Below are 15,804 nucleotides of genomic sequence, written 5' to 3' on the forward strand. Positions count from 1 at the left end.
TTTAAAAATAGATTCCCACCCTTCTGTATCTGAGAATACTGTAGGTCAGTGGTCGGCAAGCTCATTAGTCAACAGAGCCAAATACCAACAGTACAACGATTGACATTTCTTTGGAGAGCCAAATTTTTTAACCTTAAAACTATATAGGTAGGTACATTGTTATTAACTTAATTAGGGTACTCCTAAGGCTTAGGAAGAGCCACACTCAAGGGGCCAAAGAGCCGCGTGTGGCTCGCGAGCCGCAGTTTGCCGACCACGGCTGTAGGTAATTTATCCCAGTGTCCCTACATTTTCCTTTATCTCTCATGTCTGTCAGTTAGAGAATAAAGTCAGGATGAAAACACATCCCTGCCATGTTCCTGGGATTTTCCATCTAAAGAAGTTTGCTATTCAGTTTCACTGACATTGACTTTTCACTGGGAAGGTTTAAATATATCCCTTTTCTCTAACCTCTCTTTAATTAGCCTCATTTCAAATGGTAATTCTTTTTCTTTATATTAAATGTTCGTAACTCTTACATAATATAGCTGATGAAGAAAGCAGGGCCCGGCCAGCTCACGCCCCCAAGTGGTTTATACTTCCTCTGGGGACACCAGTGCCTTTGGGGGCCCGGAGTGTCCCTGAGGCCAGGCCCCCGTCCTCCGCTGTCCTGTTCCAGGCTGTTCACATTTCAACTATCTCATCCACATGCTGGTTGGCTTAAAAATGCACTTTCCCCCCAAAATGTTACCGTGACACCCCCCTCCCTTTTATCCCGGCCTCCTCCGTCGTGTCACTCTCCGGTCCCCATCCGGGCGGCGTTGTGTGTGGAAAAAACTGCTGTGGGAACCGCACTCAACTGTCTCCAAACGGTCACATTCCTCAAAATGCATGTCATTTCCTGCAGCTCCAAGGGGAGCCGGCAGACTGAGCTCTGCGCCGGGCCAGCGCCCTGCACCCCAAGTCCCCCCGGAATTGGGTGGGGCCAGCGCTGTGAGCTGACTGGTGCACACCCTCCGTCCTGCACGCGGGGGAGACGCTGGTCGGCCCTGGTGTCAGCAGCACCGGAGCGTGCAACAAAAGCGTGGTTCAAAGGAAGCTTCTGGAGGCAAAATATACACTTATTTGTTTGGGGTCAGACTTTATGCAGAATCCCCGAGGCCGGCAGCTGCTGCTCCACCTGCCAGGGCGGCAGGGCGGTCGCCTGGTGTGCAGGGCGCTCAGTAGCAGTACAGACGCCCAGGGTCATGTGACCTGGAGCTCCTGGTGAGAGTGAGTTACCCTTAACCTCTGACGCCGTGTGGGAGTGACACACGTGGAAGGGTTAGGGGGGAGGGAGGCACCTAGCTCTCCAGACAGCGGGGCGGGCGCCAGGCCGTCCCTGCGCTGCTTCCTGTCACGGCCCCGGACGGGCTGGGACACAGCCTTCGCTCACGCTCATCTCATGCCAAGAGGAGACTGTGGAACTATCCGACACACTCGTGAAGATTACGCTGTTCCACTCGGAAACACTGTGAAGCAGGTGTTTGATGAAATCCACAAACCTGCGGTGGCAGTGCCCACCTGAGTGGCCACCCTGGAGCCCTGGGAAGCAGTGCAGTTCCTAACCTCTCGTCCCAACGCCAGTGATTTGTGGCGACACGGGACAGGATCGTGCCCCGTGGCTCTCAGAGGGAATTTCCAGCAGCTTTGGGGATTTTATTAAGCCTTAGCTCTCTGATCTATCGGTGCCATCTTATAGGCTGTGCTCACCGTAAGGCATTAGAAACATTACAATGAACCGATGAATTATTTAAAAAGGCGAGCAGGACTGTATGAGACTCGGTCCCTGCAGGCGAGTGGATCACAGAGGGGGTTGCGTGCTCACTGGGTGCCCAGGCGCGGGGACCTCGGATGGAATAAGTGTCTCGGCCTCGGTGAGTTCCTTCCTGTCCCGCTTGCCTTCCCGACAGAGGACCTGTTTGCCAGGAAAGCATCTGGATCCCATTGCTCTCGTCTCCATGTGGACACGGAGGGGATCTGGAACCACTTAGGACGTCAGCGTCTGTAAGTGGCACTTAGGGTGCGGACAGGAAATGAGAGTGACGGCCGGGCTGTCCAGAGCCACTGGGAGTGTGAGTCCACCTTCCTGCTTACGGCATTTTCTTGGGTCTTAACTCAGAGCTCAAAGTATCACATATCATGAAGCAAATAAAACAACAGAGTGCAGTCCGGCCCGTGTGGCTCAGTGGTTGAGCGTCAACCTATGAACCAGGAGGTCAGGGTTCAATTCCCAGTCAGGGCACAGGCCCGGGTTGTGGGCTCCATCCCCAGTGGGGAGCATGCAGGAGGCAGCCGATCCATGATTCTCTCTCATCATTGATGTTTCTATCTCTCTCTCCCTCTCCCTTCCTCTCTCTGAAATCAGTCATTTTTTTAAACTTGTTCTTGCCTAGTGTGAGTCTCAGGGGAAAAGCAGAAATGCATCCATAGTAAACCCTTCTTGCCGGGAGCTCGTCTTGCTTTGGAACAATCCCAACAGCGACGACGCATTTCATGTTCGAAGGGTTCAGTGTGAGTCAGAAAGTCCTGCTTTGTACGGAGTCATCCTCTCTCTCCATTGCATCCTCTTTAACCCTCTCCCTTAAGAAGGCTAACCCAGTGGTCAGCACACCACAGCTCGTGAGCCACATGCGGCTCTTTGGCCCCTTGAGTGTGGCTCTTCCACAAAATACCACGTGCGGGCGTGCACGTACAGTGCGATTGAAACTTCGTGGCCCATGCGCAGAAGTTGGTATTTTGTGGAAGAGCCACACTCAAGGGGCCAAAGAGCCGCATGTGGCTCGCAAGCCGCAGTTTGCCGAGCCGCAGTTTGCCGACCACTGAGCTAACCTGTTGCTGTTCTGTATGACGCTCCAGTGTCTGAGGCTAGCTACGGATAACCGTCCACGCTGTCCGTGCGCTGCCCTTTGTCACGCCCGAGATTCCGCGTGAACACCGTCACTGGCCTCCTGGGACTTTGGGCAGAGGATTTGGGGACCGCTTCCGTTTCTTAAAACCGGACTTCCGTTTATTCATCCTACAGTGGCCTGGCAGCGGCCTTCCTCTCTGCCATGGCATCGTGCCACGGCCCCTCCTCCGCTGAGTCCCCAGAGATGCCCGGCCGTGCCTTCCCGCACGAGGCAGCGGGCCAGGCCAGCCAGATCGGCCTCATTCAAGGGCGTATCTTGGGCTGGTGGATTGATTGGTGTTGACTTCAGCCACTGCATGTTATTGATTATTGGTATTCACATTCAGCCAGAAGTTTAAACCACCCTCCCGGGGCAGTTTAGGAGGGAGGCTCCATCTTGGGAGAATTTCTGCTGGTTTTCCACCTCCCTTCCCCACCCCTCTTTCACGGGTGCTGGCAGTGAGGCCTCCTCCCCAGGCTGGGCTGCTGCGGGGTCTCCGGTCGCTCGGGCCGGTGCTCAGTTCCAGAGGCAGGAAGGGCTGATCTCTGCCCTGGAAAACCTCCTGTGCTGCCCGGGCCGCTGGCCACAAGGAAGGGGCTCCCGCATCCGATTCAGGGAATCAGGGGTGACCCTGACCGTGGGCGCGCTGAGTTCACGGGAGCACGAGGGGTCCAAGCGTCCCCAAGTACATGTGACCGCTTGTGGAGAATCAAACCATGTGAAAGTGCTTAGAACACAACACAGACGCTCCCCCAACCCCTCTCCGTCCTGCTTCCCCTGCTTCCAAGAAACAACCGCTTCCAAGCCTCAGTTCCTGCTTTTTAGGCATTTATTTCCTTTGTTCTAAATAATACATTGTGATTGCTCGGTGAGGTCTCTGTTTGCCAACTTCCCAGCTGAGTTTCTGTCATGGAAATGAGGACCGGTTCTTGGCAGGCAGGCGCCCCCTGCCACCACCCCCTGCCACCGCTGCTCTGCGCCCCGTGAGCTCAGTGCCTGGTGACCAATCCGATTGCTGGGCAGAGTGGCGCCTTGGCGTGTTTTGGTCCCTGTCAATATTCCTGGCGCCTGAGCCAAACAGGGAACTTGGATGCCATTTCCCCTCGTACGGCGTTTACTTTCCCCGCCGTCAGTGTTGGCCTTGCTCCCATGGCTTCGTGTTTCAGCGACACCGTGGTCTTGTTTCCACGCAACCGACCAGATCTGTCACAGCTGGCCACACGCTTCCCAGACTTACCCCACACGCACGTAGGGGGCTCGCTCTCAGCATGCAGGTCTTGCCCCCTGAGCTCTCCCCCCGCCCCTTTGCCCACCTGCAGGCTCCCCCGTACTCCCGGCGCCTCTGTGCTGCGAGGTCCCTCTGCACCCCCCTCTGGCCGGCTCCCCTTTTCCTCGGTTGACCCCGGTGTTCTGGCACGTCCTCTGGCAGCTTCCTGGCAAAGGGCACCTGGCGGGAATAGCTTGTGGCTGCAGAGGCCTTAGGAGACAATCGAGGGGAAACGCTTTATGACACGGGGCGTGCTGATGGCTTCCTGGATTGACACGGAAAGCACAGGCAACCCAAGGGAAGGGCCCGTTGGGCTTCATATGAAAGACTGTGTGCCCCCAAGAGCACAACAGGCAGAGCGAGAAGGCCCCACGGGATGGGAGGAAATGTGTGAGCCATATCCCTGTAAGGGGTTGTCCAGACTGCACGTCAGCAACCACAATACCCCACAGCCCAATTACAAAGCGAGCAGAGGCCCCGGCTGGGGAGGCTCAGTGGATAGAGTATTGGCCTGCGGACTGAAGGGTCCTGGCTCGATTCCGGTCCAGGGCACATGCTCGGGTTGTGGGCTCCATCCGCAGTGTGGGGCGTGCAGGAGGCAGCCAATCTATGATTCTCCCTTCATTGATGTTTCTCTCTCTCTCTCTCTCTCTCTCCCTCTCTCTTCTTTCTTCTCTGAAATCAATAAAAATTAAAAAAAAAAATAGTGAGCAAAGGACTTGAGTAAACATTTCTCCAAAGAGACAGACAGAGGTTTAATGAGCACAGACATGATGCTTAGCATCTCTAAGCACCAGGGAGACACGATCAGAACCACAGGGAGGCCCCACTCTAACTCACTAGGATGGCTGTTACTTAAAAAATAAATAAGGACATGGAGGTATTGGACCCCTGTGCCTCACGGATGGGCATGTGACGGGTGCAGCGGCTGTGGAAATGGTGTGGTGATTCCTCACACTGTCCATGTAGAATCATCACAGGATCCAGCACTCCGCTTCTGGGTATAAGACTCCAACGACATGGAGGCAGGAGGCCAAAGAGAGAGCGGTGCCTCCATGTTCACAGTGGCGTGACTCACAGTCGTCAAAGGTGGGAGCAGCCCATCAGGGGTGAGCGGACGAGCCAAGGCCGTCTGTCCATCCAGGGGAGTCGTGTGCAGCCTCCAAAAGGAAGGGCTCCTGACCGCACTGCAACGTAGATGAAGCGTGGCATGTTGTCACGTGAATAAGCCAGGCTCCAGGGGACACATGCTGTATGAGTTCACACGGGTGAAATTCCCAGAGAGTCAGACTCACAGACAGAAGGTGAATTCCGGGTGGTTTCCAGGGCCTGAGGGCGGGGAGGGGGAGCCAGTGTTTAATGAGGACAGAGTTTCAGTGTGGGAAGATGGAACGTTCTGGAGAGGGACCGTGGACATGTCTGCACAGCTGTGTGAATGCATTTAATGCCACAGAACCAACCACTTTAAAGTCGCTAAAATGGTACATTTCCCAGCGTCCCCGGCGGGTCTGAAGCGGGGGTTGGAGCTGATGCGAGGTCCTGGCCGCCACGTCTCCGGATCAGAGTGGGGAGCCGTGCCATGTGGGCCTGTGTGGGCCCCGCATTGAGGTCAGCCGCGGCCTGGTCACCGCCGGCTGTCCTAGAGGGTCTCCCTGGATGGAGACTCCCTGTGGGTGTCTCCAGAGCAACCGGCATTAACCCATGTCCCGTTGTCCCTGCAGGCAGCTGCCTCCCCTTCGCGCCGACAAGTGGGAGCAGAGGGTCCGCCCTGCTGACCCTGAGAAGCAGGACCGACGCCCGGGAGCAGATGAGCGATGACCCGGCCGCAGGCAGCCCGGACTCCCGCCACGTCCCAGGTACCCGGGCCGCTGCTGTGACCCACCCCACCCTCCTCTCCAGCGATTCCTGTCGAATTATCTATTTCTTTCTCCAATTCTGTCTGCTTTTGCTTCATGTGTTTTGGTGCCCTGTTGTTCAGTGCATATATTTTTATGGCTTTACTAGTGACCCGGTGCACGAAATTCATGCACATTAAAAGGGAATTAATTAGAGGAAATATTTTAATATTGCTATTTGCCCTTTCTCTATAATAGAAGTGTCAGAGATGAAAGAAAATTAGCAAAATGCATATGAAAATCTTCCTCCTGTCAGAGTCTGGGGCGCACCACGGGACCAGAGTCAAGTCCCCGCCCACCCATGTGCACCTTGAAATTCCATGAGATCCAGACCTGGCTGGCCCCACCCCCGTCAAGCCCCGCTGGGTAGGGATGCGGCCTCAGGTCGCCTGGCCCAGTGCCAGGGCAGGGGCACAACCTGAGGTCCCCTGTCAAGCCCCACCAGGCGGGGGGCGCAGCCTCAGGTCCCCTGCCCTGGCCCAGTGCCACGCAGCCTCAGGTCCCTGCTGATTGCCCGTTAAGGCTCGTTACGGGAACTCAGCCTCCACTGTGGGCGCAGACATCTTGACCATTACGGTGTGGTGGTCAATTTGCATATTCCCTCTTTATTAGATAGGATCTTTTGGTGGTTTGAACTCTGTATTCTCAGCATGTTACTCATCCCATGAGTGGGGTCTGGGTAGGCAGAGGAGCCCCCTCCTGCCGCTCTTGCCTGGGACACAGGTGTGGGGGGGGGGGCGCAGGATGAGAAATGCCGAGTCTGCTCCTCCCAGAAGGTAGCCCAGTGACCGAGGGCTGGGGCACAGCGAGCCCTGCTGTGTTCCTGCTGCGGCACCTGGAGGGGCTCCTGGGAGGAGGGAGTGACGATACACAGGCCTCGCCATTCTTTACCGATTTCTGTAGATTTTCTTGGACACACGCTTCTTCGTCCACTGTGTACCCTTAGGGCCACTTCCAGAAGCTTTACCTGTTTGGTTTTTTCATTAAAAATAGTTTTCATGCCCGGCCGGCGTGGCTCAGTGGTTGAGCATTGACCCAGGAACCAGGAGCTCACAGTTTGATTCCTGGTCAGGGCACATGCCTGGGTTGTGGGCTCAATCCCCAGGGTGGGGCGTGCCGGAGGCAGCCCATCAATGATTCTCTCTCATCATTGATGTTTCTATCTCTCTCTCCTTCTCGCTCCCTCTCTGAAATCAATAAAAATATATTTGAAAAATAGTTTTCCCCAGTTTCACCGGGAAAGGCCTGCAGAGCTCTTACACTGCGTGTGGGAAGCCGTTAGGTTTCAGTATAGAAACATTTTTCACTTCAGGGGAAAGCGTGTTACGGAAATGAGGCCGTAAAATGGACATGGTTTCCCACTGGCTTCCTCTTCAAATAAGAGGTTTCTGCCGGGGGCTCCCACGCTGCCTGAATGAAAGGCTCTGGCAGACACAGAAGCTGCCGCGTGTGGAACCGCGTTCTCAGGGTCGGTGTCTCAGCGACAGGTTCTTGTTTTGTTTTTGAGCCTGATTTTGTTCTGACTTTGCATCCTCACTGTCAACAAGCCGCCTTCTCACGCCGCCTCCGTCCCACTCCCACATGGAGGGGACCTGGGCCTGGGACGCGGCATGTGCACCCAGTGGGGACGGACGGGGCCAGTGAGCCAGGGGGCAGGGCCCATGCTGGCAGGCGAGCAGGAGTCCCTGTCAAGGCCAGTGATGGTGAGGGTGACACAGGGCGTGCCCGAGGCTTCATCCTGAATCCCGCCTCACCCTCCCTCACGGAGGCCTGTACCTCACGGTGCACCGTCTGCTATGAAGTGACACCCCAGAATCTGAGCTAAACCTCTTCCCCGCCCTCTCAGCAAACCTGGATCTGAATACCAGGAGAACACACAGGTGTCCCTCCGGCTCCTTTGCGGGCTCCCAGCACCCGGAGGCGGGGGTTGGTGTCCTCTCTCCTGGCAGCAGGTGGATGGGGTGCGGCTGGCCGTGAATCCGGTCTGACTGTCCCCAGGGCCCCTGGAGTCACCCTGCCCCCACCCCTTGCACTTCATATCCGTGGGCTCCGGGATCAGATCTCTATATCAGGGTGAGTCCTGCTACTAATTAGATGCCTTTAAAGACACCTTCCTTCCACCTACAATTACTGAGCAAAGAGGGACCTGGTCAAGGGGTGACTCATCTTAAGGGCTTCAGGGCTGATGCAAGCGCCTGCTCATCTGGGGGCATTCAGCCAGCCTACAGGGTGTAATTAAGATCCATTAATTCCTGCCTACTTAGTGAGAGCTTGTTTTCAAATCCTGGGACAAAATGGTAAACAAGCCGACTCAGGGGTCACGGCCCAGCGTGGCTACAGGCCAGCTCCGCGTGGGGAGGGAGCTGGGGGGGCAGGCAGGGGGGCAGCGCCCCCTGAATCCAGGCAGCACCAGCCACCGTCACCTTCAAGGTCCTGACGCTGAGCTTACCTGGCTCCACCAAAGCCACACGTAGTAGGTGGACAGGCTCGGTATGAACCCAGGTCTGAGGGATGTAGACCTACGTGAAGTCTGCATGCGTGCCACTCGCCAATGTCTGTAATCCACACGCTCCCCTTCCGTCCTGGGCTGCAGACAGTGCCGGTGGCGGGGGGGGGGGGGGGGGGGGTGCTGTTTAGCATGACTTCAAGTCTAAACAATTGAGCTGAGTTGATTTTAAGTAAGAACAGTATAGACGGGAGCACTGTGGACGTGGCCTCCTGCCCTGCCACCTCCCGGCACTGGCACTCCCACCCACTGGCGGGTCCCCCCGGGCACAGGTCCCCCGGGCGCAGGTCCCCCGGGCGCGCTGAGATGCGGCCGGGCAGGCGGTGGGCCTGCAGGTCACACCTGTGGGAAGGGCCCTCGTCAAGGTCATCCCTTGGCATCACTACCAAACGTGACCGTCAGCGTTGGAAGTGCTTCTTGCTAACGGACCTCGTGGGAAAGTCAAGTCGATTCGACAGTCTCTAGAGTCCGTCTCCCTGTCGGGCACTTGTTCTGAGCAGAAACCTTTTATTCCACCAAGTTCTCCATTTGGCAATTCTTCTATTTTTTTTTAGTCCTCACCCTAGGATTTATCTTTCATTGATTCTAGAGAGCGAGGAAGGGAGAGGGAGAGAGAAACATTGATCGGCTGCCTCGCGTACACAACACGGCCGGGGATCGAACCCACAACCCTTCCTGTAATGCTCCAACCACTGAGCCACACCGACCCGGTGATTCCTCTGTTCTTATCAGAGGGAAACACGGGGGGGGGGAGGGGGGGGGAGCCTCCTCTCTGTTTTAAAGGATCAGCCTGGGCCCTCAGATTGGTAACCGATTCCATGGTTCAGAAAGCCTCAGTACCGTGCAGGCACAGCTCCTTGCAGCGAGCCTGCCTCTGCCCGCAGCAGCCTGCCTGAGCGTGGGGAGCCGGGGGGGGGGGGGGGGGGGGAGGGGCGGGGCGCACCTGTGCCGACAGGGCAGGAAGGTGGAGGGGGTGTGGGCGCACTGGGGGCGGCGGAGGGAAGAGAGGACGCGGGTCCCAGCGTGCTCGGAGTTATTTTGGGGTGCTCCACTTTGAACAGAGAATCGCGTGACATTTAAAAGAACCGTTGCTTTCGTTCCGTGTCACTCATGTCACTCTCCTTCACGTCAAACCCTTTGCATTTTCCAACGCCTTGCTGAGCGCACGGAACAGCACCTCCCGGAGGAGGCGGCTCCGCGGGCCGTGTGGAGGGGAGGCTGGTGTGGGTGAGCGATGCCCGCCCGCCTGGGGGACCACGGACGGCCTGGCACCGCCTGCACCAGCGCTGCGCTTCCCTCTGGGTCCCCACCCCAACGCCAGTGGCCTAGTGCCCTCTCCAGGGCTTCCCTAAGAAGCTCGGACCAAAGTGTGGGAAAGGGAAGGACACATACCGATATAATGTACCATGTGATTGAAGAACATGATTGAGCGTTGACCTATGAACCAGGAGGTCACGGTTCGATTCCCGGTCAGGGCACAGGCCCGGGTTGCGGGCTCGATCCCCAGTGTGGGGCGTGCAGGAGGCAGCCCATCCATGATTCTCTCTCATCACTGATGTTTCTCTCTCTCTCCCCCTCCCTTCCTCTCTGAAATCAATAAAAATAAATTTGAAAAAGAAAAGAAAAACATAGCTATTTCTCTTCCTACCAAATGCATTTGACATGACGGTCCTTAGCTTTAGAAATGGTTGTATTCTGCCCTCTTATTTAAAACGTTGTCACTGCGAGAATCCAGTACTCTAATGTTTACAACAAAACCAGTCGCTGGGCTCTGGGGCGTGGCCAGGCGTCGCCCTGAGTCACCAGGGAAGGATGCGTGGCCAGTGAAGACCTCCGAGGGCTGGTACAGCGGGAGGGTGAGCGCAGCTCCCGGGGAAATCACCAGGAAATGCCTCCCGGCACCCGTGGCCCATCAGGCACAGCGAGCAGCACCAAGCCCTGAGTCTCAGGCTGAGCCTGTGCTGTCCCGGGACCCAGGCTCAGTGCAGAGCGGTCGGAGGGCGGGCTCACGCCTGGCGAACGGGCTTCCGCAGATGGGCCGCTTCTGGCACAGACACAGCGGTGGGTGCGGCCTGCGCAGGCAGCCCTGAGAGCAACATCCGGTGAGGACGGGGCTCTGTCCTCTGCACGGGCCCCAACCCGCCCGCTAAGGAGCCCCTCAAACCAAAAAGGGTGCCTCTCCCGTTCACCGAGGCACCGGGCATGGATTGGGTCTCCTTTCAGCTCTACCCGCTCACGGTTTTCCTTCCTAAGGGCTCCCTTCCCACCTGCCTCGCCCTGACCCCGTGTCCTGTGGTGGATTCCACTTTCACGGGTTAGGTTTATACATCACAGTGCAGGCGCCTCCACAGGGAGCCCTGAGCGGGGGTGGGGGTGGGGGTGCTCTTCCCACCGAGCCCTGGTGTGCCCTGCTCGCGGGCTCTGAGACGCCCAGGCCCAGCCTGGCTGGTGTCGGGCTGGAGCCCCACCCTCGGCCCCGCGGCCCCGGCCCAGGTCCAGCACCCTGGGTGCCTCTTCCGGGGGAGGGGCTCACCCACGTTGGGAACTGCCTGGAACTTGGGGTTGTGAGGACAAGGATGGGACGGGCTGGTGGGACACGCACGACACGTTTCCCCAGAGGAAAGCCTGGTCCTGCCCTGGACCAGCGCCGCCACAGGCAAGCGCCTCCTCGTTAGTGTGCGCGGGCGGCGAGCAGGCGGCGGCGATGCCCTCAGTGTTGAAGATTTGGTTAGGACACGATGCTTAGTTGTCCGTCATCTGTGATAAAAACCACCTCAGATGATTGGAGCAGGATCTCCATTAAGGACACTGATGGCTGAGTCCGTCTGTCTCACAGGCCCACAACACTCGGCGACAAATGTGGCCGCCGAGCTGGTTCACTGGGGTCGTGTGTGCGTGTGCGTGTGCATGTGCGTGTGTGTGTGTGTGTGTGTGCGTGTGGTTCCTCTCTGCTTTTCCCTTGCGTGATCGTGCCGATTCCCCGGAGGCTGTGTTGGGGAGCCCCGCCCCAAGTCTTCAGCGTGTCCCGAGTCCTGTTCTCTGTCCACGCTGCAACCTTCCACCTGTCGCTGGAGACCTGTGTCCTGCTCTGATACTCGATCCCTTTACGATTATTGTCACCACCCGCAGCCTCCCTCCCCCTTCTCTCCCTTCCTCTCTTCCTCCCTCCCTCCCCACTCCCTTCCTTCCTTACCTTCATTCGGAAACGTTGCTGAGGATACACACGGTGTCGGGAGCTGTGCTCCAAGGCAGGCCTGTGCCCACGTGGACGGCAGGGTTAACGCTGGCAGAACGGGGAGGGTTTGGGTGTCTGCAGGAGCAAATCGGAGGGGCGCCTGCCCAGACCTGAGGGTGCGGGCACAGCCGGGGGGGGGGGGGCAGTGGCTTCCTGCTGGCATCAGCCAGAGTCCAGACCGTCCTCGCTGTGGACCTCCCTGGCCCCGGTGATAGTAAGGAAGGTGTTCAGATATGTCTGGCGACTTGAAGAGTTGCTGGGAGCGCAGCAAGTCCAGGACTAGACCAGGGACTGAGGGACTGCTCCGGCCACATGACATAGATTTTCCAGAGTGACACCCCTGCTCTGTGAGCCAGGTTCCCGCCTTCGACGACGATAATTGATTCCGAACAATTAAGCTGATTGCATTAGGCAGATGACACATCGGCACCGGCTGGCGGAGGGCCCCAGTGACCCTCCCTCAGCCTCTCACTTCCTGTAGTGGCTGTTGGGGCAGAAAGCGGGGGTGGCAGACCCTTTGCAAACCTGGCCCGTGAGTCTGCGGTCACCATGACTGCGAGGACCACGCCTTTATACGGTGCTGCAGCTCAGCCATTCTGTGTGAATGATGAGTGTATTTCACAACCATTTCTCACAGATGCTGCCTGTATCCTGTCCACAATGTGCTCTGCTTAGGAGGCAGGTGGTACAGGGAATAACTATAGGCTCCTGCATTGGTGTAAGAGGTGATAGCACCCTGGCCGGTGTTTCTCAGTGGTTAGAGCCTGGGCCCTTGCTCCGAAGGGTCTCGGGTTCGATTTCCGGTCAAGGGCAGGTACTGCCTTGCAGGTTCCATCTCCAGCCCTGGTCGGGCAGCGTGTAGGAAGCAATCAATTGATATGTTTCTCTTATATTGAGGTTTCTCTCTAAATATACCTCTCTCCTCTCTCCCTCTCTCCCGTCCACTCTCTCAGAAACTCAACGGAAATGCCCTCCAGTGAGGATTAAAAAAAGAAAAGAAGTAGCAGGACACTGGACCAGCAGCCAGTGCCACTGCGGACTCAGTACAAGCCAGACCCAAATCTGCAACTCCGGGCCTGGCAGCCCGTTTCCCAAACCGTTGGGATGACCTGCTGCTTTAAGGGAACATCACACACGCGCGCGCACACGCACACACACGCACACACATGCACACACGCACACACACACACCTTTCCAGAACAAATCCTGATGTTAGCATTAATGACTGAAAAATATAACTTTGAACTTTTCTTTTAAAATTGTTCCTCTGTCTATAGACCCTTGGACCTGCGTGTTAGGAGGTTGGCATTTTATTGCTTTCTGAGCAGCAGACGGCGCCATCCTCCCCTTGGGAGCTGATTTAATGATGGAGGCTCTGATGGCCGTCACGTGGGCGTGTGGATGAGGCAAACCGCCCCCTGGTGCTCCGTGGATCGGGTGTGGTTGAATGAACAGAGACTCGACGATGGGCCTGTCTTACTCTCACAGGGAGGGTCCCCTGTGTGCCCTCCAGGGGCTTTCCCGTGTGGTTTATGAAGGGACTTGAGAGTCTTCAGAATTATACGGTTCGTGGTAACAGCGATATTAGCATATACGCGCATGTTCTGCACATTCTAAGATGGACAGCAGGACACAGGGGTGTTCGGGCAGGAGGCGGGTTCTGAAAGGAAGCGTTTCAGTGGTCATTTCTCAAGGTTCCTTTATCTAAAAACTACCCACAGATTATGACTCACGTTCAAGGTCAATTTATGTCATCACGACTCCATTTCTTCTTTTCTTGTTGTGCCTGTGAGCTGCCCAGCCCCAGGGAGAGCCTCTCGAGTTGTAGCTGGAAGTTTGCCTTCTGGTGAGTGGAGATGGAGGGAGCTTGCCTTCTGGTGAGTGGAGATGGAGGGAGCTTGCCTTCTGGTGAGTGGAGATGGAGGGAGTTTGCCTTCTGGTGAGTGGAGATGGAGGGAGTTTGCCTTCTGGTGAGTGGAGATGGAGGGAGTTTGCCTTCTGGTGAGTGGAGATGGAGGGAGCTTGCCTTCTGGTGAGTGGAGATGGAGGGAGTTTGCCTTCTGGTGAGTGGAGATGGAGGGAGTTTGCCTTCTGGTGAATGGAGAAGGAGTACTTTTTCCATGTGTTCACTCAGTGGATGTTGCTGCGGCTGAACTGTGATCCTTTCTGGCTTTTTTGGTAGCAACTCACTTACATTTTAGAATTTGCAAAATACGATATTAGGCCTAAGTCTCTCTTTAGTATATGACTCCCAAAACCCTAGAGACGAAATTTCACTTCTCCCCATGAGATGCTACACTCCTTCAGAGAAAAACCAAAGGACAAAGTCTACGATTGCTTTTGTTTCTATCCCAGTACCTAATGGTGCCCCTAACAACACCCAACTGTGCACATCATAGGTACCAACAACACCCAGTATAGGTACCCAGCAGCACCCAACAGTACTCGCTGTAGGTATCCAATAGGACTCAACGTATCCACGATGGGTGCCCACTAGTACTCAACAGCACCAACCAAGGTACCAAACAACACCCAATAGTACCCAGCCATAGCCACCGTGGGCACCAATAGCACCTACTAGTAGTCACCATGGGTACTCAACATGAGCCCTGCTGATTATAAGATAGACTAGAGGCTATTCCAGAAGTCCTCTTCCCATCATCCTCTCTGCAGGCTAAACTGGACACATGAAGCCTTGTGTCTTAAAAGGAAGCCGAGAGAGGGCCTCACTATGGGTGAGGCTGAACCATGTAAGATACCATTTCCATAGGTGGCAACCATTAAACAGCAGCAATTTCACGGTCCAGCTACTATATGAACTTTCTAACTGTGAGCACAGCCTGGAACCTGGGGACTGTGAAGTGCTTACTTCCTGGGTGTTCGGCAGCGTTGACAGCTTTGGGGGCCCAGCCTCGCTGGGCTGACAGGCTCTCTAGAGGGTGTCTGTCGAGGGAGGAGGTGGCCCCACAGCCCCCCAAGGGCTGGGAGGTAAGAGCTGCATCAGAATCCAGACTCGCCTTTTCCCGGAAGCCCTTTCAGGCCCATATCCTCTCTAGGAAGGTTCTTCATGACTTTTCTATGTCAACTTAGATGCTTTATTATTTTCTGCTGGCACCTGAGGCTGGTACCTGCGGCATAAAGACACGAAGGCGAGGCTCGGGTGACCCCGTGTAAACCGAGACGTACCTGCCTCGGTGAGTTCTTAGGTCTCCCCCCTCTTTCAGATCTACCCGCCCGTGTGGTGTTCTGAAGGTAAACTGAGGCGATGGATATGGCAGCCCCTTGTACTGGACACCCCCGGCCACACTGACCTGGACTGAACACGGGCTGCATGCGTGTTGCCACGACACCCGTGAGAAAGGCGGGATCTCCAAGCCCATCGTTTCAATGGGATTTGTTTCTGGACAACCTCCCATCTCCTCTTATCTCATGACATGCATAACGAGAGCGGGGGAGGGCGGGCTGCTGCGAATCTCTTTCTAGAAGGAAGCAGACGGTGTCCTTGTGGGTGACAGTGGGTTTGGTGGCTGTTGCTAGGATAGAGTGTCCGCCTCTGTGGTGCTAACTTACCATTCAGAGGGATTCGTTTTTCTTTTTGGTGAGAGCTAATGTACAAAGCCGTTAGTAGGAAGAGAGGAGAGAGGGAGAAGCGGCGAGGGGGCGGGCGAGGCTGCTGCGGCACTGAGGATGTCAGAAACGTGTTGGGAGGGACGCCGGCGGGGGCCGGGGCCGGGCCGGCACATAAAACAGTCCGGAAGACCCGTAGAGTAGGAGGGGAGGGGAGGGGAGGACACTCTTTAATCACTGTATTTTGGAATCCACGGGAAATGGTTGCGAGGATCTGAGCTTTCACAACTAGAGTTTACATTTCAAAAGGAAATCCCAGGATGTTCCTGATTCTTAAGGGGCCACTGAGGGTATTTCTCTCCCAGAAAAATAGAAGAGAAAGTGTTGAATACAAAGCCGCGGCTTGACAACACAGAAGGAGTCCC

General features: G+C 56.1%; 1 protein-coding gene across 3 annotated transcripts in view; it reads left to right on the plus strand.

Moving 5' to 3' along the window:
* The window catches only part of PDE10A (phosphodiesterase 10A), a 217,319-nt gene that overhangs the window by 65,285 nt on the left and 136,230 nt on the right, over window positions 1-15,804 (plus strand). For all 3 annotated transcript variants that reach the window (XM_070417351.1, XM_070417352.1, XM_070417353.1), the window contains exon 2: window positions 5,898-6,032. In XM_070417351.1, coding sequence (XP_070273452.1) covers window positions 5,984-6,032 — 49 coding nt within the window. In that variant the 5' untranslated portion in view covers window positions 5,898-5,983. The remainder of the gene's footprint in view (window positions 1-5,897; window positions 6,033-15,804) is intronic.

This window comes from Myotis yumanensis, unplaced genomic scaffold, assembly GCF_028538775.1.
Source record: "Myotis yumanensis isolate MYYU_CA2020_CCGP unplaced genomic scaffold, mMyoYum1.0.hap1 SCAF_6, whole genome shotgun sequence".
In the NCBI taxonomy this organism is placed as follows: domain Eukaryota; kingdom Metazoa; phylum Chordata; class Mammalia; order Chiroptera; family Vespertilionidae; genus Myotis; species Myotis yumanensis.